The sequence below is a fragment of the Bombina bombina genome, chromosome 2 (genome assembly GCF_027579735.1).
Source record: "Bombina bombina isolate aBomBom1 chromosome 2, aBomBom1.pri, whole genome shotgun sequence".
Classification (NCBI taxonomy): domain Eukaryota; kingdom Metazoa; phylum Chordata; class Amphibia; order Anura; family Bombinatoridae; genus Bombina; species Bombina bombina.
This window is the reverse complement of record NC_069500.1, coordinates 513373764-513396300: the sequence shown is the minus strand read 5'-3', so window position 1 is coordinate 513396300 and position 22537 is coordinate 513373764. Positions and strand designations below refer to the sequence as shown.

At 41.1% G+C, this 22537-nt stretch overlaps 1 protein-coding gene across 1 annotated transcript in view; it reads left to right on the top strand.

Moving 5' to 3' along the window:
* METTL3 (methyltransferase 3, N6-adenosine-methyltransferase complex catalytic subunit) overlaps window positions 1–22537 on the top strand; it is a 107377-nt gene that overhangs the window by 14973 nt on the left and 69867 nt on the right. The window contains exon 4 of the mRNA XM_053702284.1: window positions 12171–12346. Within this exon, the coding sequence (XP_053558259.1) occupies window positions 12171–12346 (176 nt within the window). The remainder of the gene's footprint in view (window positions 1–12170; window positions 12347–22537) is intronic.

The following is a 22537-nucleotide window of genomic DNA, read 5'->3' as shown; positions in this document are numbered from 1 at the left end:
CCTGGTTTTCTTCCAAAAGTGGTTTCCAATAAGAATATTAACCAGGAAATAGTTGTTCCTTCTCTGTGTCCTAATCCAGTCTCTAACAAGGAACGTCTGTTGCACAATCTTGATGTGGTTCGTGCTTTAAAGTTCTATCTAAAAGCAACTAAAGACTTCATACAAACATCGTCCTTGTTTGTCGTCTATTCTGGCAAGAGGAGAGGTCAAAAGGCGACTGCGACCTCTCTGTCCTTCTGGCTGAAAAGCATCATCTGGTTGGCTTATGAGACTGCTGGACGGCAGCCCCCTGAACGTATTACAGCTCACTCTACTAGAGCTGTGGCTTCCACATGGGCTTTCAAGAATGAGGCTTCTGTTGAACAGATCTGTAAGGCAGCGACTTGGTCTTCACTGCATACATTTGCCAAATTTTACAAATTCGATACTTTTGCTTCTTCGGAGGCTATTTTTGGGAGAAAGGTTTTACAAGCAGTGGTGCCTTCCGTTTAGGTTACCTGACTTGTTCCCTCCCTTCATCCGTGTCCTAAAGCTTTGGTATTGGTTCCCACAAGTAAGGATGAAGCCGTGGACCGGATACACCAATGTAGGAGAAAACAGAATTTATGTTTACCTGATAAATTTCTTTCTCCTACGGTGTATCCGGTCCACGGCCCACCCTGGCTTTTTAGTCAGGTTTAAATTTATTTTTGTAAACTACAGTCACCACTGCACCCTATGGTTCTCCTTTTTCTCCTAACCGTCGGTCGAATGACTGGGGGGCGGAGCCTGAGGGGAGCTATATGGACAGCTCTGCTGTGTGCTCTCTTTGCCACTTCCTGTAGGGATTGAGAATATCCCACAAGTAAGGATGAAGCCGTGGACCGGATACACGTAGGAGAAAGACATTTATCAGGTAAACATAAATTCTGTTTTTTATTTCCACTTTTTCCTGGGGTTATAAAAACAATGACATTTATTTTAAGTTCTGCTTTTTCTCAGTAGCTACAAAAACTAGAGAAGATGGCCGCATGTGGCCAATAGACTGCCAGCTTGTCATTCCTGAGTTTAGCTCTTTACTCCATAGTTTATAAATGTCTCACATTTAATAAAAATGTAAATAGAATTTTGTAGTAATATTCCAGTGTTTTAAGAGATTTGTCTGAGTTAATTCCCCCCCCCCTCCGTGCTCTGCTTAAGGGGATATTCTACTTGAATTTTTTTTATTTTAAAAGATAGATAATCCCCTTTATTACCCATTCCCAAGTTTTGCATAAAACACTGATATATTAATATACCTTTTACCGCTATCATTACCTGTATCTAAGTTCCATTCATACTGCCCCTTATCTCAGTGTGTTTTTTACAATTTTGTATATTATCCAATCAGTGCTGGTTCTTGTATAACCATGAACTAGCACTGACTGACTATTGCAACTGCAAGATTTTAAAAACTAATAAAAAGCACTGAGATAAGGGACAGCCTGCAGGTGCTTAGAAAAAGGCAAACTTAGAGGTTATAAAGTATAAAAATATAAAACAATGTATGTTATGCAAAGCTGGGGAATGGGTAATAAAGGTGTTATCTGTACAACTTGTGCTTGCCCCGTGCTCTCTAGAAAATTCTGTAACCTGAAAATCAAATTGCTGCTGCATTTTGAAGATCTTGATATATATATATATATATATATATATATATATATATATATATATATATATATATATGTGTGTGTGTAGATATATAATTTATTTTGCCTATCTAGGAAGTGTTGGAAAAAGCACAATCAAACCGTGTTTAATATCCCTTTATGATCAGTAGTACATACCTGTATTTTACACAGTAGACTAGTGGTTACTTGGAATTAAGTAATAGGTGTAATAAAATATATAAAAAATGTGTTTTAATCGACTTATAAATGTATGCCATTAATTATCGTCAGTTTGTGGGTTTAAAGTGATGGTAAACTTTCCCCTTTGTCTAAACAGATCTAGAATATTAGTGATATTTTAGATGGAGTTTAATTCATCAGTTGTAATGAAGATGCATCATAACTTACTTTTTAATGTGGAGCTGAAATTCAAATTCCCTGTGCTCCGCCGCCTACTTCAAAAGTAATATTTAGGTTGAGCTAATAGTTTGAAATATTCTCCAATACACGCTGTAGCTAGAGAGCTGATTGGAGAACAGTTCAAACTGTTAGCTCAACCATAATATTACTTTCTTATACAAGATATGAGTCCACGGATTTCATCCTTAGGGGATATCGCCTCCTGGTCAGCAGGAGGAGGCAAAGTGCACCACAGCAGAGCTGTATATATAGCTCCTCCCTTCCCTCCCACCCCAGTCATTCTCTTTGCCTGTGTTAGTGATAGGAAGAGGCAGAGTGAGGTGTTAGTTATATTTTCTTCAATCAAGAGTTTATTATTATTAAAGTAGTGCCACAGTGTGCTACTTTGTTCTGGGGTTTAGCCTAGACCAAATCAGTCTCTTCAATGCAAAAAGAGAAGCATTTGGTGGCTTCAAAGCAATGGGAACTTGTGGGACATAATTCTCACTGCGCCTCCCATAGATGTATGCTGCCCTGCTTGTAAAAGTCTGAGGGAGTATAGCTCAGTACTTTTTGTTTCCACAGGCCAATGTGAAGAGGAGAAAAGAACTTCACGGGTGAGATGCCTTACTGCCTGGCAGACGTCTAAGGTAAGTGCTAATCTTTATTTTTCTGAAGTTGTACAGAAATTAGTATGCACACAGAAAAGACTTAACACTCTGTTGATAACACTGATTTTCAATGGCAGTTCTGTGACTCAGAAGCAGCACATATCGTCCCTCGGTTGTCCCAGCGGATTATAACTACTTGCAACCGGCAGGAAGGGTTATCCTATTTTACTACTTCAGTGTGTTCTAGGATTCTCTTGAGGGTACATGAGGTGTTGCTTATCCCTGTGGCTTACGCTGGTACTGAAATGCTGACAGACAGGGGGCTCCTATTTAGTCAATATTGTTGGCTATTACAGTTCCGTTGTTTTTATTATGATAATATTGGGAACTGACTGGGGAATTTGAAAGATACAGGATTTTTGTATTTCTAACGATACCCCTGTTTACTTTGGCTTCTGTTTTCTCAGGGAATTTTATGTGTCTCAATGGTGTGAGTTTCCACCTAGGAGTGTTTAACTTGAGTGTTTCACTTAGGAGATGGCATCCGGCAGGGGAGTTGTGCCTTTCAGCGTGTGTTACTTTAGTGCTGATTAGGACTCCCGGCGGCTCCATTTTGCAGAGTTTGCCGCTCGCAGGAGATTGAGCTCGATACGCCCACGATGGGCGGAGCTTTGTTACGTGCCATTGTGTGCGCACTGTTTGTCTCCTCGTTGACGGCTCCATGTTTCTCCTGTACATCACGTACGCCCACGATGGGCGGAGAGTTTTTGGTACCATGTGTGCTCACTTTATTTAGCTCTTTGTGGCTAGCGGATCGCATGCCTCCTCGGCTGTGTTTCACAAAACAAATACAGCTGGGAGGTCGTTTGCGCCGTCTAGAGTATTTTCTTGGAGTGTAATCCCCTCTGTCACGTTAGGCAGAGCGGTGCCACAAGGGAACACAAGTTTCACATAAAGTTAGGCATGCTGGTCCCTCCTGTAGGAATTAATCGGAGGTGCAGCTGCTATCTTGTTAACGTGCAAAGTTAATCTGTATTGTTCATTACACAACTGTCCCTTACATTTTGGCCTCTATATGAAAGGGACATTTTCAGTTTACTGTTCCCCATAGGTTGTGTGAAACACTTGTCAGTATTGGTTGCTATAAGCTGCTTTCTGTCTCTAGGACAGTGTTTTATACAGGTTTTGCCCCTAATGCTTGTAAATGAATTAAACAAGCTGTTCCAAAGTTTTCTTTACTGTTTATTCATACTTTTTGAAGTTGGATGGTACAACAGATATTGAGTGGGTCATAGACATAAAGATAAGTCTCTTTCAGATTTAAAGAGACGGTAATACTTTTTCTATGTACATTATATACATGATTTCAGCTGTTTTTTTGTTGATTCATTCGTTATTGAAATAAACTTTTGTTAAACTAAGTTTCTACTCAGTGGGTGTCTTTTTGTGGGTGCCTTGCCTACATCCTAAGATGGGCAGGTACCCAAATTTACATGTAAATTGCTGAAGTTATGTGAAATATTGCACGTGACCTTCATTTGCTTTTATAATGTCTGTTTTTACAGGTCAAGCAACAGTAAGTCATTTTTATTGGGACATTACTGCTGTTTCTTTGGTGTGTATTCATCCTTTGTGATTTTGGATGGAACAGCACCACACTATAATAGGTTTTTCCTTTAAGATTAAAGGAATTAGACCCCTTGACTGTTTCAGTTATAAAATTTCTGATAGTTACTTGCAGATTACCAAGTCGGCGGTTAAGAGTTTGGGATTTTCCGTCTTAGCACGCAGTGCCTTAGGGTTGAATTCTTGATCTGCGGATGCGTCACCTAAGCCTACGCTTTTGGCTATTCCTTCCAAGGGGAGGACCCTGTACGGGCCTGTCTTGAAGGAGATCGTTTCTGACATTACGGGAGGTAAGGGTCTCTTCCTCCCTCAGGATAAAACTCAAAGGGGGCGGCAGAGTAATTTTCGTTCTTTTCGAAATTTCAAGGGAGTCCCCGCTTCCTCTTCCTCTCAACAGGAAAGGATTTATGCTCAAGAAAAGTCCACCTGGAGACCCAGCCAGTCTTGGAACAAGGGTAAAGAACCCAAGAAGCCTGCTGCTGCTACCAAGACAGCATGAAGGGGCGGCCCCCGATCTGGGACCGGATCTAGGAGGGGGGAGACTTTCTCTCTTTTTCCAGGCTTGGATAAGAGACGTTCAGAATCCCTGGACACTAGAAATCGTGTCTTACGGGTACCAGTTGGAGTTCAAAAATTCCTTCCCCAGAGGAAGGTTTCTTCTTTCACGATTATCTGTCGACCAGATAAAGAGAGGCGTTCTTACGATGTGTAAGAGATCTCTCCTCCATGGGAGTAATATGCCCCGCTCCAAATCAGGGGCAGGGGTTTTACTCAAATCTTTGTGGTTCCCAAAAAGAGGGACTGTTCCGACTCATTTTAGATCTCAAGTGTCTAAACAAGTTTCTCAGAGTTCCATCCTTCAAGATGGAGACTATTCGGACAATTCTTCCATTGATCCAGAAGGGTCAATATATAACTACCGTGGATTTAAAGGATGCATATCTTCATATTCCTATCCACAGAGATCATCACCAGTTCCTGAGGTTTGCCTTTCTGGACAAACATTTTCAGTTCGTGGCCCTTCCCTTCAGGCTGGCACCCAGGATCTTCAAGTGAAGTAGTGAAGAAAGTCCAGCACACAGGTGATATCATGCAAAGTCACAAAGACCTGCTTCCAAGGTCAAAAGGTAGTAATATCACAAACAGAGAGAAGTGACAGCATAGATATTTATTCTTGAGACAACAGGACAAACAGCAACGTTTCGAGACTTCTGTCTCTTTGTCAAGCTAATGTGTACAATAAATTCAAACACCTTATATAGCAGTCTACCACCAGGTGGCGCTAAAAACACAGTTAAGAGTTAACCTCTTATGTACTGGATATACTTATATAAAACACATAAATTATGTACAAAAAATACTCAATAATTAGCACCTCAATTATATAATTCAAAATTAATGATAGAATTTAAAGTGCAATATATAAAAAATACTCAGAAAATGACACCTCAACAATTTTGTTCAGAATTATTGATAGAATTTAACTCCTTAATGACCGGACCATTTTTCAATTTTCTTACCCTTAATGACAATGGCTATTTTTACATTTCTGCAGTGTTTGTGTTTAGCTGTAATTTTCCTCTTACTCATTTACTGTACCCACACATTATATACCGTTTTTCTCGCCATTAAATGGACTTTCTAAAGATACTATTCTTTTCATCATGTCTTATAATTTACTAAAAAAAAAAAAAAAAAAAAATATGAGGAAAAAATGGAAAAAAAACACACTTTTTCTAATTTTGACCCCCAAAATATGTTACACATCTACAATCACCAAAAAACACCCATGCTAAATAGTTTCTAAATTTTGTCCTGAGTTTAGAAATACGTTCTTTGCTTTTTTTTGCAATTTATGGGGCAATAAATACAAGTAGCACTTTGCTATTTCCAAACCACTTTTTTTCAAAATTAGCGCTAGTTACATTGGAACCCTGATATCTGTCAGGAATACCTGAATATCCCTTGACATGTATATATTTTTTGTTAGAAGACAACCCAAAGTATTGATCTAGGCCCATTTTGGTATATTTCATGCCACCATTTCACCGCCAAATGCGATAAAAAAAAAAAAAAAAAAGTTTACTTTTTCACAAAATTTGTCACAAACTTTAGGTTTCCCACTGAAATTATTTACAAACAGCTTCTGCAATTGTGGCACAAATGGTTGTAAATGCTTCTCTGGGATCCCCTTTTTTCAGAAATAGCAGACTTATATGGCTTTGGGGTTGCTTTTTGGTAATTAGAAGGCCGCTAAATGCAGCTGCGCACCACACGTGTTTTATGCCCAGGAGTGAAGGGGTTAATTAGGGAGCTTGTAGGGTTAATTTTAGGTTTAGTGTAGTGTAGTAGACAACTCCAAGTATTGATCTAGGCCTATTTTGGTATATTTTATGCCACCATTTCACCGCCAAATGCGAGCAAATAAAAAAAAAAAAAGCTTTACATTTTTCACAATTTTAGGTTTCTCACTGAAATTATTTACAAACAGCTTGTGCTATTATGGCAGAAATTGTTGTAAAAGCTTCTCTGGGATCCCCTTTGTTCAGAAATAGCAGACTTATATGGCTTTGGCGTTGCTTTTTGGTAATTAGAAGGCCGCTAAATGCTGCTGCGCACCACACGTTAATTATGCCCAGCAGTGAAGGGGTTAAATTAGGTAGCTTGTAGGGAGCTTGCAGGGTTAATTTTAGAGATCAGCCTCCCAAACAGCTCTCTTCCCTCCCCCACCCCACAATTGTTCCCGCCATCTTAAGTACTGGCAGAAAGTCTGCCAGTACTAAATAAAAGTTTTTTTTTTTTGTTTTTTTGTTTTTTTTTAAATAAAAAAATAAAATATTTTAGCTGTGATGGACCCCTGCCTTAGCCCCAACCTCCCTGATCCCCCCTCCAGCTCTCTAACCCTCTCCCCTACCTAATTACCGCCATCTTGGGTACTGGCAGCTGTCTGCCAGTACCTAGTTTGGCCCCAAAAATCCCCCAAAAAGTATTTTTATTTTATTTTTAATTTAAAAACTATTTCTGTAGTGTAGCAGCCCCCCCACAATACCCCCACCCCCTCCCAGATCCTTTTATATTTAAAATTTTTTTTTACCTTTTAATCCCTTTCCTCCCTCATTCATTGGTGTCAGTGTGGCTAATGTGCGCACGCGCACACACACACGTTCACGTGCACTCTCGCCCCTCATGTACGCGCACACACATCGTGCACGCGCGCACGCACCCTCACACCGGCGGACACTGGCACCATCCCTACCGGTACAGAGAGGGCCACAGAGTGGCTCTCTCTGCATCGGAGGCTTGTAAAGTGGTATTGCAGGATGCCTCCATATCGAGGCATCACTGCAATACCCTCAGAGCTGCTGGAAGCATTTGTGATCGCTTCCAGCACTCTGTTAGACAACTGACGTACCAGGTACGTCCATTGTCATTAACTGTTAGTTTTTGCATGACGTACCTGGTACGTCAGTTGTCATTAAGGGGTTAAAGTGCAACATTGAATTCAAAGTTAAATTGTCAAGATATTTTAGCTTTAGTTTTAGATTTTTTAATTTTAATCTTCATTCACAGAGATGATGTCCCTAAAGAAACACTGACAGGTCCCAGTCCTTATTCATGCCATTGGGATACATGGTACCCAATTCATGAATCCAGAACGCTTCTCTTTGCTTTAGCATTTTCTCCCTGTCCCCACCTCTACGTAATTTGGGGACATGGTCAATAATCTGAAAACGGAGTTGATTTATGGCATGTTTTTTTATCTAAAAAATGTTCAGCGACTGGAGCTTTTAAATTTTTAATTCTTATAGAGCTTTTATGCTCTATGATTCTATCGCGTACACACCTTGTTATCTCTCCAATATAGCTCCGCCCACAGGGACATTTAATTAGATAGATAACATAATCAGTGTTGCAGGTATAATATCCCCTAATATGATATTTTTTCCCATTACATGGGTGATAGAACACAGGACCTTTAATCAAATTCCCGCAACATGAGCAGTTTAGGCATGCATATGAACCACATCTATTGGTAGTTATATATCTTTGAATCATCGATGTCCTAGATCCTATATCTGCCTTAATTAAATGATCATGGAGATCAGGATCTTCACGAAGGTTCTAGGGTCTCTGCTGGCGGTTCTCAGGCCGCCGGACGTGGAAAGTAGCGCCTTATCTGGACGATATTCTGATCCAGGCATAGTCTTATCAGCTGACAAAGTCTCATACCGACATGGTTCTATCCTTTCTAAAGACTCACGGGTGGAAGGTGAATCTAGAAAAGAGTTCACTATTTCCACAGACAAGGGTTCCTTTCCTAGGAACTCTAATAGACTCTATATCCATGAAAATCTTCTTGACGAAAGATTCTGAATACATGCCGATCCCTTCAGTCCAATCCTCGGCCATCAGTGGCTCAGTGCATGGAGGTAATTGAATTGATGGTGGCGGCAATGGACTTCATTCTGTTTGCTTGTTTTCATTTCAGACCTCTACAACTAAGCATGCTCAGACAGTGGAATGGAAATTATGCAAATTTGTCTCCTCAGATAGATCTGAATCAGGAGTCAAGAGACTCTCTTCTTTGGTGGTTGTCATAGGATCATCTGTCCCAAGGGACGTGCTTCCGCAGACCCTCATGGGTGATAGTGACAACGGACGCCAGCCTACTAGGATGGGGTGCAGTTTGGAATTCCCTGAAGGCTCAGGGTGTGTGGACTCGGTCGGAGTCTCTACTTCCCATTAATATTCTGGAGTTGAGAGCATTATTCAATGCGCTTCAGGCTTGGCCTCATTCATCCGATTTCAGTCGGACAACATCACGACTGTGGCTTACATCAATCATCGGGGAGGAACAAGGAGTTCCTTAGTGGTGACAGAAGTATCCAAGATAATTCGGTGGGCGGAAGCTCACTCTTGTTATCTGTCAGCAATCTACATCCCAGAAGTGGACAACTGGGAAGCGGATTTTTTGAGCAGACAGACGTTTCATCCGGGGGAATGGGAACTCCATCCGGAGGTCTTTGCCAACCTGATTCTCAGATGGGGCAGACCAGAGCTGGATCTTATGGCATCTCGTCAGGATGCCAAGCTCCCGAGATACGGATCCAGGTCCAGGGATCCTCAGGCCGAACTGATAGATGCCTTGGCAGTGCCTTGGTCGTTCAACCTAGCTTATGTGTTTCCACCGTCTACTTCCCCAGGTGATTGTTCGAGTCAAACAGGAGAGGGCTTCGAGGATTATCATCGCTCCTGTGTGGCCTCGCAGGACTTGGTATGCCGATCTGGTGGACATGTCCTCTCTGCCGCTGTGGAAGCTTCCATTGAGGCAGGACCTTCTCATTCAGGGACCCTTCCATCATCCGAATCTAATTTCTCTACAGCTGACTGCTTGGAGATTGAACGCTTGATTTTATCTAAGCGAGGGTTCTCTGATTCGGTCATTGATACTTTGATCCAGGCACGTAAGCCTGTTACTAGAAAGATTTACCATAAGATATGGCGTAAATATCTTTATTGGTGCGAATCCAAGGGCTACTCATGGAGTAAGATTAGGATTCCTAGGATTTTATCTTTTCTCCAAGAAGGATTGGAGAAAGGGTTATCAACAAGTTCCTTAAAGGGACACATTTCTGCTTTATCTATTTTGCTACACAAACGTCTGGCAGATATTCCGGATGTTCAATCTTTTTGTCAGGCTCTGACTAGAATCAGGCCTGTGTTTAGACCTATTGCTCCTCCTTGGAGTTTGAATTTAGTTCTTAAGGTTCTTCAAGGGGTTCCGTTTGAACCTATGCATTCCATAGATATTAAATTGTTATCTTGGAAAGTTTTTTTTTTTTTGTTTGTTTTTTTTTTGGTTGCTATTTCTTCTGCTCGCAGTGTTTCGGAGCTTTCAGCATTACAATGTGATTCTCCTTACCTTATTTTTCATTCCGATAAGGTAGTGTTACGTACCAAACCTGGTTTTCTTCCTAAAGTTGTTTCCAACAAAAATATTAATCAGGAAATTATTGTTCCTTCATTGTGTCCTAATCCTTCTTCTAAGAAGGAGCGTCTGTTACATAACTTGGACGTGGTCCGTGCCCTAAAGTTTTAATTGCATTTGACTAAAGAATTTCATCAATCATCTTCATTATTTGTTGTTGTTTCTGGAAAACGTAGGGGCCAGAAAACTACTGCTACCTCTCTTTCTTTTTGGCTGAAGAGTATCATCCGTTTTGCATATGAGACTGCTGGACAGCAGCCTCCTGAAAGAATTATGGCTCATTTTACTAGGGCTGTGGCTTCCTCATGGGCATTTAAAAATGATGCTTCTGTTGAACAGATTTGCAAGGCTGCAACTTGTTCGTCTCTTCACACTTTTTCCAAATTTGATACTTTTGCCTCGTCCGAGGCTGTTTTTGGGAGAAAGGTTCTTCAAGCAGTGGTGCCTTCCGTTTAGGTTCCGGTCTTGTCCCTCCCTTTCATCCGTGTCCTATAGCTTTGTTATTGTATCCCATAAGTAAGGATGAAATCCGTGGACTCGTCATATCTTGTAAAAGAAAAGGAAATTTATGCTTACCTGAAAAATTTATTTCTTTTACGGTATGACGAATCCACGGCCCACCCTGTCATTTCTAAGACAGGTCTTTATTTTTGTTCAACTTCAGTCACCTCTGCACCTTGGCTTTTCCTTTCTCTTCCTAACTTCGGTCGAATGGCTGGAGTGGGAGGGAAGGGAAGAGCTATATATACAGCTCTGCTGTGGTGCTCTTTGCCTCCTCCTGCTGACCAGGAGGAGATATCCCATAAGTAAGGATGAAATCCGTGGACTCGTCATATCGTAAAAGAAAGAAATTTATCAGGTAAGCATAAATTTCCTTTTTTAAGTGGGCTGCAGAGCGCGGGAAATGTTAATTTCAGCGCTACATTAAAAAGTAAGTTATAGCGCATCTTTATTATAATTGATGGATTAAACTCCATCTAAAATATCACGGACATTCTGGATCTGTTTAGACAAAGGGGAAAGTTTTCTATTACTTTAATTTGTTCAAATCTATATTGTAGTAGATACCTCCAAGCTTCTGTGAGTCAACATCAGAATCGATTAAGTAAAGTTTGCTGCTATCTTGATTTTTTTTCCGTTATAAATAATAATTAGGCAGATTTTAAAATATTGATACCGATTTACATCCTATTTAGTTACATACATCCTTAAAAGCAGCTTGGCTAATTGCTGTATCCTTTTTATGGTTGTAAGAATATTTACGTTATATATTTCACAGACTGGAAGATGTTTAGTCATCTGATTAATCTATTTATGTATTTAATGCTTATTCTTTACATTTATTCATCTTGTTTTTCGTATCTATCTCAGTGTTTACTTTTTGACATTCAGGGTCCAGAAAGATGTCTTATTTAACCTATTTAAAAAATATGCGTGTATATATGTATATGTGTATATGTATGTGTATGTGTGTATATATATATATATATATATATATATATATAATCTATCTATATCTATATCTATCTATCTATCCAATTTCAGCAGGGATGAAGCACTCCAACTTCCGCGCTGCTAACAAGGCAGCCGTAGTATTCTATTGCCCAGGGTGCCTACTAAAGTAATCAATATGTTCCTCAATAATTGTAGCACTCGCTGGGTCTTAAATACAAAAAATAAAGATTTTATATTTAAGACCCAGTGAGTGCTACAATTATTGAGGAGTATATATAATTTATATTATTGTGGCTTTATTACTCTTGTCTTAACTTTTTTTTTCTAGCATTATGTATGAATAGTCTGCAGTCTTGTAATTTTCAAATTATTCAGTGTTCTGTTAAACAGGTCACCTTATCAAGCTCCACCAACAATTATTTCCTCTGTTTTAGTTGTTTTTTTTACTCTGTTGTGACTCAGGTAAGCCAGGAGATCCTAGAGCTTCTGAATACTAGCACAGCCAAAGAACAATCCATAGTGGAGAAGTTCCGCTCCCGAGGAAGAGCTCAGGTCCAAGAGTTTTGTGATTATGGGACCAAGGAAGAGTGTATGAGAGGAGCAGGCGCAGACACTCCATGCAGAAGGCTTCACTTCAGGTAACATAATACTACATTGCACATGAGATCACTAAAGCAGGCAGTAAACTGTTCAGTGCAAAGTATATCAGATTTCATACCCTTGTACATGTTTAAATCGGCAACATTTTTTTTTTTTAAATCTTTTTATTGAAGAGACACAGGTACAAGGCAATACATCTACATGCAGATAAGGTAAAGTCACACAGAAAAAGGTTAGTCAGAGTTCCGAATTAAGTGCTACATTCTCAGCATCAAAATATTAGCATATGTTTGAAAAAGTTAAAAGAACATTATGCATTGAGAGGAAAATAAAGCCTGTTCCATTGTCATCTTGTGCTGCACCCATATCTCAAAATGTTTATATTATCAACAGAACTGAACCAAACAAAAAAACAAAACACTAAAACTATTTAGGATTACATGCAACATATACTGACAAGTAAATGTTCATATAATAGCTGCAATTAAAATGCTGATTATAAGGATCGTCCACTTATTGTGAAACCTACCTGCATTGATGTGTATGTGCCACATTATTGGGATTTTGTTCCTTAGAAACACACTAACTTAAAAACAAAAATAAAGAAACTAGCTAAAGTCTTGAGAGGTGGGGATTATAAAAATATTATAGAAATATTATGTGAAGATATTTACTCCAGGATGTGGCGTAAAAAGCTTGGCCAAACCTATGTGAGTGTTGCTATACTAGGATTTTCCTATATAGATACAGTATGAAGTAGGGTTTTCCTATATGTGTAGTGTGGGAGACTAAGAGGGGATTTGTAGACATTTAGATGTAAGAAGAGCATTAGATGATACCTAAAAGGAGATTAAGCACATCTGTTTCCATACAAATGTCGGGATGAGCATATTCTTATAATCAGTTGCTGCTAGCTGAACTAAAGAAGGTGAGATGCAATGACCACTAGAGATCCTCACAGATTAACGATCTATACATCTGTAAGGAGTTTGAATGCAGAAACCCCTGTCTTTCTCCCTGCAGATATAGCTGGTAAAATAAAAAAGTCTTAACAAGGGGAGGAATGACAGGGACCAGTACAAGCATGTATCAAATTTTAACTAGCAAAAATTTAAAGAATAAATTGAGTGATTTGTCAGGGAAACTAAAAAAGTGACAATCTATAAAAAAGTAAAATTACGAATATCAAATCTATATGTGAACTTCATTTCTCCAACATTGGTGTGTCCGGTCCACGGCGTCATCCATAACTTGTGGGAATATTCTCCTCCCCAACAGGAAATGGCAAAGAGCACAGCAAAAGCTGTCCATATAGTCCCTCCTAGGCTCCGCCCACCCCAGTCATTCTCTTTGCCGTTGCACAGGCAGCATCTCCACGGAGATGGTGAAGAGTATGTGGTGTTGTAGTTTTTTATTCTACTATCAAGAGTTTGTTATTTTAAAATAGTGCTGGTATGTACTATTTACTCTGAAACAGAAAAAGATGAAGAGTTCTGTTTGTGAGAGGAATATGATTTTAGCAGCAGTAACTAAAATCGTTTGCTGTTTCCACATAGGACTGTTGAGATGAAATAACTTCAGTTGGGGGAAACAGTTGGCAGACTTTTCTGCTTAAGGTATGACTAGCCATATTTCTAACAAGACTGTGTAATGCTGGAAGGCTGTCATTTCCCCTCATGGGGACCGGTAAGCCATTTTCTTAGTCTCAAACAGAATAAAGGGCTTAATATGGGCTATAAAACTGGTAGACCCTTTTTTATGGGCAAAATCGATTGCTTTATTTGGGCATTTTATACAGCTTGATGCTTGAAATTCACACTTATAAACTTTGGGGAACGTTTTTTTACGTAAGGCACTGGTTTAGACACCTTTCCAGTCAGGAAGGGCCTTCACTGTAGTAGGCTGAGCCTCATTTTCGCGCCATTATTGCGCAGTTACTTTTGAGAGCAGGACACGCAGCTGCATGTGTGTGGGTCTGAAAGTAGTTGGAAAGGTCCCTAGAAGGCTTCATTTGGTATCGTATTCCCCCCTGGGTTTGGTAAAGTCGCAGCAAAGGCTGAAGCTGGGACTGTAGAGGGGTTAAATCTGTAACGGGCTCCGGTTAAATCATTTTAAGGGTTAAAGGTCTGAAATTTGGGGTGCAATGCTTTGAATGCTTTATGACACTGTGGTGAAAATTTGGTAAATTTTGAATAATTCCTTCATAGTTTTTCACATATTCAGTAATAAAGTGTGCCCTGTTTAACGGGTTTTGTTTTAAAACGTTTTTTGTACTTTATTGACAAGTTTAAGCCTGTTAAACATGTCTGTGCCTTTAGGTAAGCTATGTTCTATATGTATGAAAGCCAATGTGTCTCCCCCTTCAAAATTGTGTGATAATTGTGCCATAGTGTCCAAACAAAGTAAGGACAGTACTGCCACAGATAGATAGTAAAGTTGCCCAAGATGATTCATCAGATGAAGGGAGTAGACATAGTTCTACATCATCTCCTTCTGTGTCTACGCCAGTTTTGCCCACGCAGGAGGCCCCTAGTACTTCTAGCGTGCCAATGCTTATTACTATGCAACAATTGACGGCAGTAATGGATAACTCCATAGCAAATATTTTATTCAAAATGCCTGCATATCAGAGAAAGCACAATTGCTCTGTTTTAAACACGGTAGAGCAGGAGGGCGCTGATGATAATTGTTCTGTCATACCCTCACACCAATCTGAAGGGGCCATGAGGGAGGTTTTGTCAGTTGGCGAAATTTCAGATTCAGGCAAAATTTCTCAACAGGCAGAACCTGATGTTGTGACATATAAATTTAAATTAGAGCATCTCCGCACACTGCTTAAGGAGGTGTTATCTACTCTGGATGATTGTGACAACCTGGTCATTCCAGAAAAATTGTGCAAGATGGACAAGTTTCTAGAGGTTCCGGTGCACCCTGACGCTTTTCCTATACCCAAGCGGGTGGCGGACATAGTGAACAAGGAGTGGGAGAGGCCCACAATAGGCCGAAACGTACGTCTGGGGTTTTGCTGTTTCTCTTGTTCAGAGAAGGATTGCCTGGTATTTCGGGGCTGGACTGTACTGTGAAGTCGGGATCAGACTGATATGCTTCAGGAAAGTTTTTCTCTGTGAAAGGCACATTTTGAGCAAAAAGAGGCTGCTTCTTGGGTGGTAACTAGCCATAGAACAAGCTATTATGCTATTGTTCGTTTCCAGGTTGAGCGCTTCTCTCTTTTTATTTATGCAAGTTATGACATTTTGGGAAGTCTCCCTAAGTGTGATGCGGGAATCCAGACGTGGACCCGTTGCTCAGTGTGCCTAGAGGGATATGGCTGCACCTCACTGACGAGGCCCACAATAGGCCGAAACGTACGTCTGGGGTTTTGCTGTTTCTCTTGTTCAGAGAAGGATTGCCTGGTATTTCGGGGCTGGACTGTACTGTGAAGTCGGGATCAGACTGATATGCTTCAGGAAAGTTTTTCTCTGTGAAAGGCACATTTTGAGCAAAAAGAGGCTGCTTCTTGGGTGGTAACTAGCCATAGAACAAGCTATTATGCTATTGTTCGTTTCCAGGTTGAGCGCTTCTCTCTTTTTATTTATGCAAGTTATGACATTTTGGGAAGTATCCCTAAGTGTGATGCGGGAATCCAGACGTGGACCCGTTGCTCAGTGTGCCTAGAGGGATATGGCTGCACCTCACTGACGAGGCCCACAATAGGCCGAAACGTACGTCTGGGGTTTTGCTGTTTCTCTTGTTCAGAGAAGGATTGCCTGGTATTTCGGGGCTGGACTGTACTGTGAAGTCGGGATCAGACTGATATGCTTCAGGAAAGTTTTTCTCTGTGAAAGGCACATTTTGAGCAAAAAGAGGCTGCTTCTTGGGTGGTAACTAGCCATAGAACAAGCTATTATGCTATTGTTCGTTTCCAGGTTGAGCGCTTCTCTCTTTTTATTTATGCAAGTTATGACATTTTGGGAAGTCTCCCTAAGTGTGATGCGGGAATCCAGACGTGGACCCGTTGCTCAGTGTGCCTAGAGGGATATGGCTGCACCTCACTGACGAGGCCCACAATAGGCCGAAACGTACGTCTGGGGTTTTGCTGTTTCTCTTGTTCAGAGAAGGATTGCCTGGTATTTCGGGGCTGGACTGTACTGTGAAGTCGGGATCAGACTGATATGCTTCAGGAAAGTTTTTCTCTGTGAAAGGCACATTTTGAGCAAAAAGAGGCTGCTTCTTGGGTGGTAACTAGCCATAGAACAAGCTATTATGCTATTGTTCGTTTCCAGGTTGAGCACTTCTCTCTTTTTATTTATGCAAGTTATGACATTTTGGGAAGTCTCCCTAAGTGTGATGCGGGAATCCAGACGTGGACCCGTTGCTCAGTGTGCCTAGAGGGATATGGCTGCACCTCACTGACGAGGCCCACAATAGGCCGAAACGTACGTCTGGGGTTTTGCTGTTTCTCTTGTTCAGAGAAGGATTGCCTGGTATTTCGGGGCTGGACTGTACTGTGAAGTCGGGATCAGACTGATATGCTTCAGGAAAGTTTTTCTCTGTGAAAGGCACATTTTGAGCAAAAAGAGGCTGCTTCTTGGGTGGTAACTAGCCATAGAACAAGCTATTATGCTATTGTTCGTTTCCAGGTTGAGCGCTTCTCTCTTTTTATTTAAGGAGTGGGAGAAACCCGGCATACCTTTTGTTCCCCCGCCTATATTTAAGAATTTTTTTCCTATGTTCGATCCCAGAAAGGACTTATGGCAGACAGTCCCTAAGGTCGAGGGGGCAGTTTCTACACTAGCCAAGCGCACTACTATTCCTATCGAGGATAATTGTGCTTTCAAAGATCCTATGGATAAAAAATTTGAGGGTTTGCTTAAAAAGATTTTTGTACAGCAAGGTTACCTCCTGCAACCTATTTCGTGCATTATTCCTGTCGCTACAGCAGCGTGGTTCTGGTTCGAGGAACTAGAAAAGTCGCTCAATAGAGAGACTCTGTATGAGGAGGTTATGGACAGAGTTCACGCACTTAAGTTAGCTAACTCCTTTATTTTAGATGCCGCTTTGCAGTTAGCTAGATTAGCGGCGAAAAATTCTGGGTTTGCAATTGTGGCGCGCCGAGCGCTCTGGCTAAAGTCTTGGTCAGCGGATGTATCTTCCAAGACAAAATTGCTTAATATCCCCTTCAAGGGTAAAACTCTCTTTGGGCCAGAATTGAAAGAGATTATATCAGACATCACTGGGGGTAAGGGCCACTCCCTCCCACAAGATAGGCCTTTCAAATCCAAGAATAAGTCTAATTTTCGTTCCTTTCGCAATTTCAGGAACGGACCGGCCTCCAACTCTGCAGCCTCTAGACAAGAGGGTAATGCTTCGCAAACCAAACCAGCTTGGAAATCGATGCAAGGCTGGAACAAGGGTAAGCAGGCCAAGAAGCCTACCACTGCTACCAAAACAGCATGAAGGGATAGCCCCCGATCCGGGACCGAATCTAGTGGGGGGCAGACTCTCTCTCTTTGCTCAGGCTTGGGCAAGAGATGTTCAGGATCCTTGGGCGCTAGAAATAGTTTCTCAAGGTTATCTCCTGGAATTCAAGGAACTACCCCCAAGGGGAAGGTTCCACAGGTCTCACTTATCTTCAAACCAAATAAAGAGACGGGCATTCTTACATTGTGTAGAAGACCTGTTAAAGATGGGAGTGATACATCCAGTTCCAATAAGAGAACAAGGAATGGGATTTTATTTCAATCTGTTCATAGTTCCCAAAAAAGAGGGAACATTCAGACCAATTTTGGATTTGAAGATCCTAAACAAATTTCTCAGGGTACCATCGTTCAAAATGGAAACTATTCGAACGATCCTACCCACCATCCAGGAAAGTCAATTTATGACTACCGTGGATTTAAAGGATGCGTACCTACATATTCCTATCCACAAGGAACATCATCAGTTCCTAAGGTTCGCTTTTCTGGACAAGCATTACCAGTTTGTGGCACTTCCATTCGGATTAGCCACTGCTCCAAGGATTTTCACAAAGGTACTAGGGTCCCTTCTAGCGGTTCTAAGACCAAGGGGCATTGCAGTAGTACCTTACTTGGACGACATCCTAATTCAAGCGTCGTCCCTGTCAAAAGCAAAGGCTCATACGGACATCGTCCTAGCCTTTCTCAGATCTCACGGATGGAAGGTGAACAAAGAAAAAAGTTCTCTGTCCCCGTCTACAAGAGTTCCCTTCTTGGGAACAATAATAGATTCCTTAGAAATGAGGATTTTTCTGACAGAGGTCAGAAAATCAAAACTTCTAAGCTCTTGTCAAGTACTTCATTCTGTTCCTCGTCCTTCCATAGCGCAGTGCATGGAAGTAATAGGATTGATGGTTGCAACAATGGACATAGTTCCTTTTGAACAAATTCATCTAAGACCATTACAACTGTGCATGCTCAGACAGTGGAATGGGGATTATACAGACTTGTCTCCGATGATTCAAGTAGATCAAAAGACCAGAGATTCACTCCGTTGGTGGCTGACCCTGGACAATCTGTCACAGGGAATGAGCTTCCGCAGACCAGAGTGGGTCATTGTCACGACCGACGCCAGTCTAGTGGGCTGGGGCGCGGTCTGGGAATCCCTGAAAGCTCAGGGTCTATGGTCTCGGGAAGAGTCTCTTCTCCCGATAAACATTCTGGAACTGAGAGCGATATTCAATGCTCTCAGAGCTTGGCCTCAACTAGCAAAGGCCAAATTCATAAGGTTTCAATCAGACAACATGACGACCGTCGCATATATCAATCATCAGGGGGGAACAAGGAGTTCCCTGGCGATGAAAGAAGTGACCAAGATAATTCAATGGGCGGAGGATAACTCCTGCCACTTGTCTGCGATCCACATCCCAGGGGTGGAAAATTGGGAAGCGGATTTTCTGAGTCGTCAGACATTCCATCCGGGAGAGTGGGAACTCCATCCGGAAATCTTTGCCCAAATAACTCAATTATGGGGCATTCCAGACATGGATCTGATGGCGTCTCGTCAGAACTTCAAGGTTCCTTGCTACGGGTCCAGATCCAGGGATCCCAAGGCGACTCTAGTAGATGCACTAGTAGCACCTTGGACCTTCAACCTAGCTTATGTATTCCCACCGTTTCCTCTCATTCCCAGGCTGGTAGCCAGGATCAATCAGGAGAGGGCCTCGGTGATCTTGATAGCTCCTGCGTGGCCACGCAGGACTTGGTATGCAGTCCTGGTGAATGTCATCGGCTCCACCATGGAAGCTACCTTTGAGACAGGACCTTCTTGTTCAGGGTCCATTCGAACATCCGAATCTGGTTTCTCTCCAACTGACGGCTTGGAGATTGAACGCTTGATTTTATCAAAGCGTGGGTTTTCAGATTCTGTAATAGATACTCTGATTCAGGCTAGGAAGCCTGTAACTAGAAAAATTTACCATAAAATATGGAAAAAATATATCTGTTGGTGTGAATCCAAAGGATTCCCATGGAAAAAGATAAAAATTCCTAAGATTCTATCCTTTCTACAAGAAGGTTTGGAGAAAGGATTATCTGCAAGTTCTCTAAAGGGACAGATCTCTGCTTTATCTGTTTTACTTCACAAAAGACTGGCAGCCGTGCCAGATGTTCAAGCATTTGTTCAGGCTCTGGTTAGGATCAAGCCTGTTTACAGACCTTTGACTCCTCCCTGGAGTCTAAATCTAGTTCTTTCAGTTCTTCAAGGGGTTCCGTTTGAACCTTTACATTCCATAGATATTAAGTTACTATCTTGGAAAGTTTTGTTTTTAGTTGCAATTTCTTCTGCTAGAAGAGTTTCAGAGTTATCTGCTCTGCAGTGTTCTCCGCCCTATCTGGTGTTCCATGCAGATAAGGTGGTTTTGCGTACTAAGCCTGGTTTTCTTCCGAAAGTTGTTTCTAACAAAAATATTAACCAGGAGATAGTTGTACCTTCTTTGTGTCCGAATCCAGTTTCAAAGAAGGAACGTTTGTTACACAATTTGGACGTAGTCCGTGCTCTAAAATTCTATTTAGAGGCTACTAAAGATTTCAGACAAACATCTTCCTTGTTTGTTGTTTATTCTGGTAAAAGGAGAGGTCAAAAAGCGACTTCTACCTCTCTTTCCTTTTGGCTTAAAAGCATTATCCGATTGGCTTATGAGACTGCCGGACGGCAGCCTCCCGAAAGAATCACAGCTCACTCCACTAGGGCTTTGGCTTCCACATGGGCCTTCAAGAACGAGGCTTCTGTTGACCAGATATGTAAGGCAGCGACTTGGTCTTCACTGCACACTTTTGCCAAATTTTACAAATTTGATACTTTTGCTTCTTCGGAGGCTATTTTTGGGAGAAAGGTTTTGCAAGCTGTGGTTCCTTCCGTTTAGGTGACCTGATTTGCTCCCTCCCTTCATCCGTGTCCTAAAGCTTTGGTATTGGTTCCCACAAGTAAGGATGACGCCGTGGACCGGACACACCAATGTTGGAGAAAACAGAATTTATGCTTACCTGATAAATTACTTTCTCCAACGGTGTGTCCGGTCCACGGCCCGCCCTGGTTTTTTAATCAGGTCTGATGAATTATTTTCTCTAACTACAGTCACCACGGTATCATATGGTTTCTCCTATATATATTTCCTCCTGTCAGTCGGTCGAATGACTGGGGTGGGCGGAGCCTAGGAGGGATCATGTGACCAGCTTTGCTGGGACTCTTTGCCATTTCCTGTTGGGGAAGAGAATATCCCACAAGTAAGGATGACGCCGTGGACCGGACACACCGTTGGAGAAAGTAATTTATCAGGTAAGCATAAATTCTGTTTTTATGGTACTATATAATTAACAGAACTTTTAAATGATACTAATTTCTCTTGTTAAGTGTATCCAGTCCACGGATCATCCATTACTTATGGGATATATTCTCCTTCCCAACAGGAAGTTGCAAGAGTCCACCCACAGCAAAGCTGCTATATAGCTCCTCCCCTAACTGCCATTACCAGTCATTCTCTTGCAAGTCTCATCATAGATAGGAGGTCGTGAGAGTCTGTGGTTTTTTATACTTAGTTTATTTCTTCAATCAAAAGTTTGTTATTTTTAAATGGCACCGGAGTGTGCTGTTTATCTCAGGCAGTATTTGGAAGAAGAATCTGCCTGCGTTTTTTCTATGATCTTAGCAGACGTAACTAAGATCCAGTTGCTGTTCTCACACATTCTGAGGAGTAAGGTACTTCAGAGGGGGAATGGCGTGCAGGTTTTCCTGCAAATAAGGTATGTGCAGTAAAATATTTTTCTAAGGAATGGAATTGACTAAGAAAATACTGCTGATACCGAAGTAATGTAAGTACAGCCTTTAAATGCAGTGAAAGCGACTGGTACCAGGCTGATTGATAGAGATATATGCTAAGGTATGTGCAGTAATATATTTTTCTAAGGAATGGAATTGACTAAGAAAATACTGCTGATACCGAAGTAATGTAAGTAAAGCCTTAAATGCAGTGATAGCGACTGGATCAGTCTTATTAATAGACATACATACTCTTATAAGAATGTGTTTTAAAACGTTTGCTGGCATGTTTAATCGTTTTTTAACATATGTTTGGTGATAAAACTTATTGGGGCCTAATTTTTCCACATGGCTGGCTTAAATTTTGCATAGAAACAGTTATAGGGAAGGTAATCCACAGCTCAGCTGTGGCAGTTTTGTTGTGTCTGTTTAAAAAAATGTCTTTTTTTTTTTTTTTTTTTATCTGTTTTTTGCATTAAGGGGTTAATCATCCATTTGCAAGTGGGTGCAATGCTCTGTTAACTTATTACATGTACTGTAAAAATTTCGTTTGATTTACTGCCTTTTTTCACTGTTTTTCAAATTTTGACAAAATTTGTTTCTCTTAAAGGCACAGTAACGTTTGTTATATTTGCTTGTTAACTTGATTTAAAGTGTTTTCCAAGCTTACTAGTCTCTTTATTAGTTCTAACATGTCTAACATAGAGGAGGCTCTGTGTTTATTATGTTTAAAGCCATGGTGGAACCCCATTTTAGAATGTGTACCAGATGTACTGATTTCATGTTAAACAATAAAGATCATTTTTTGTATTTAAAAACATTATCACCAGAGGATTCTGTCGAGGGGGAAGTTATGCCAACTAACTCTCCCCACGTGTCAGACCCTTTGACTCCCGCTTTAGGGACTCACGCTCAAATGGCGCCAAGTACATCAAGGGCACCCATAGCGTTTATTT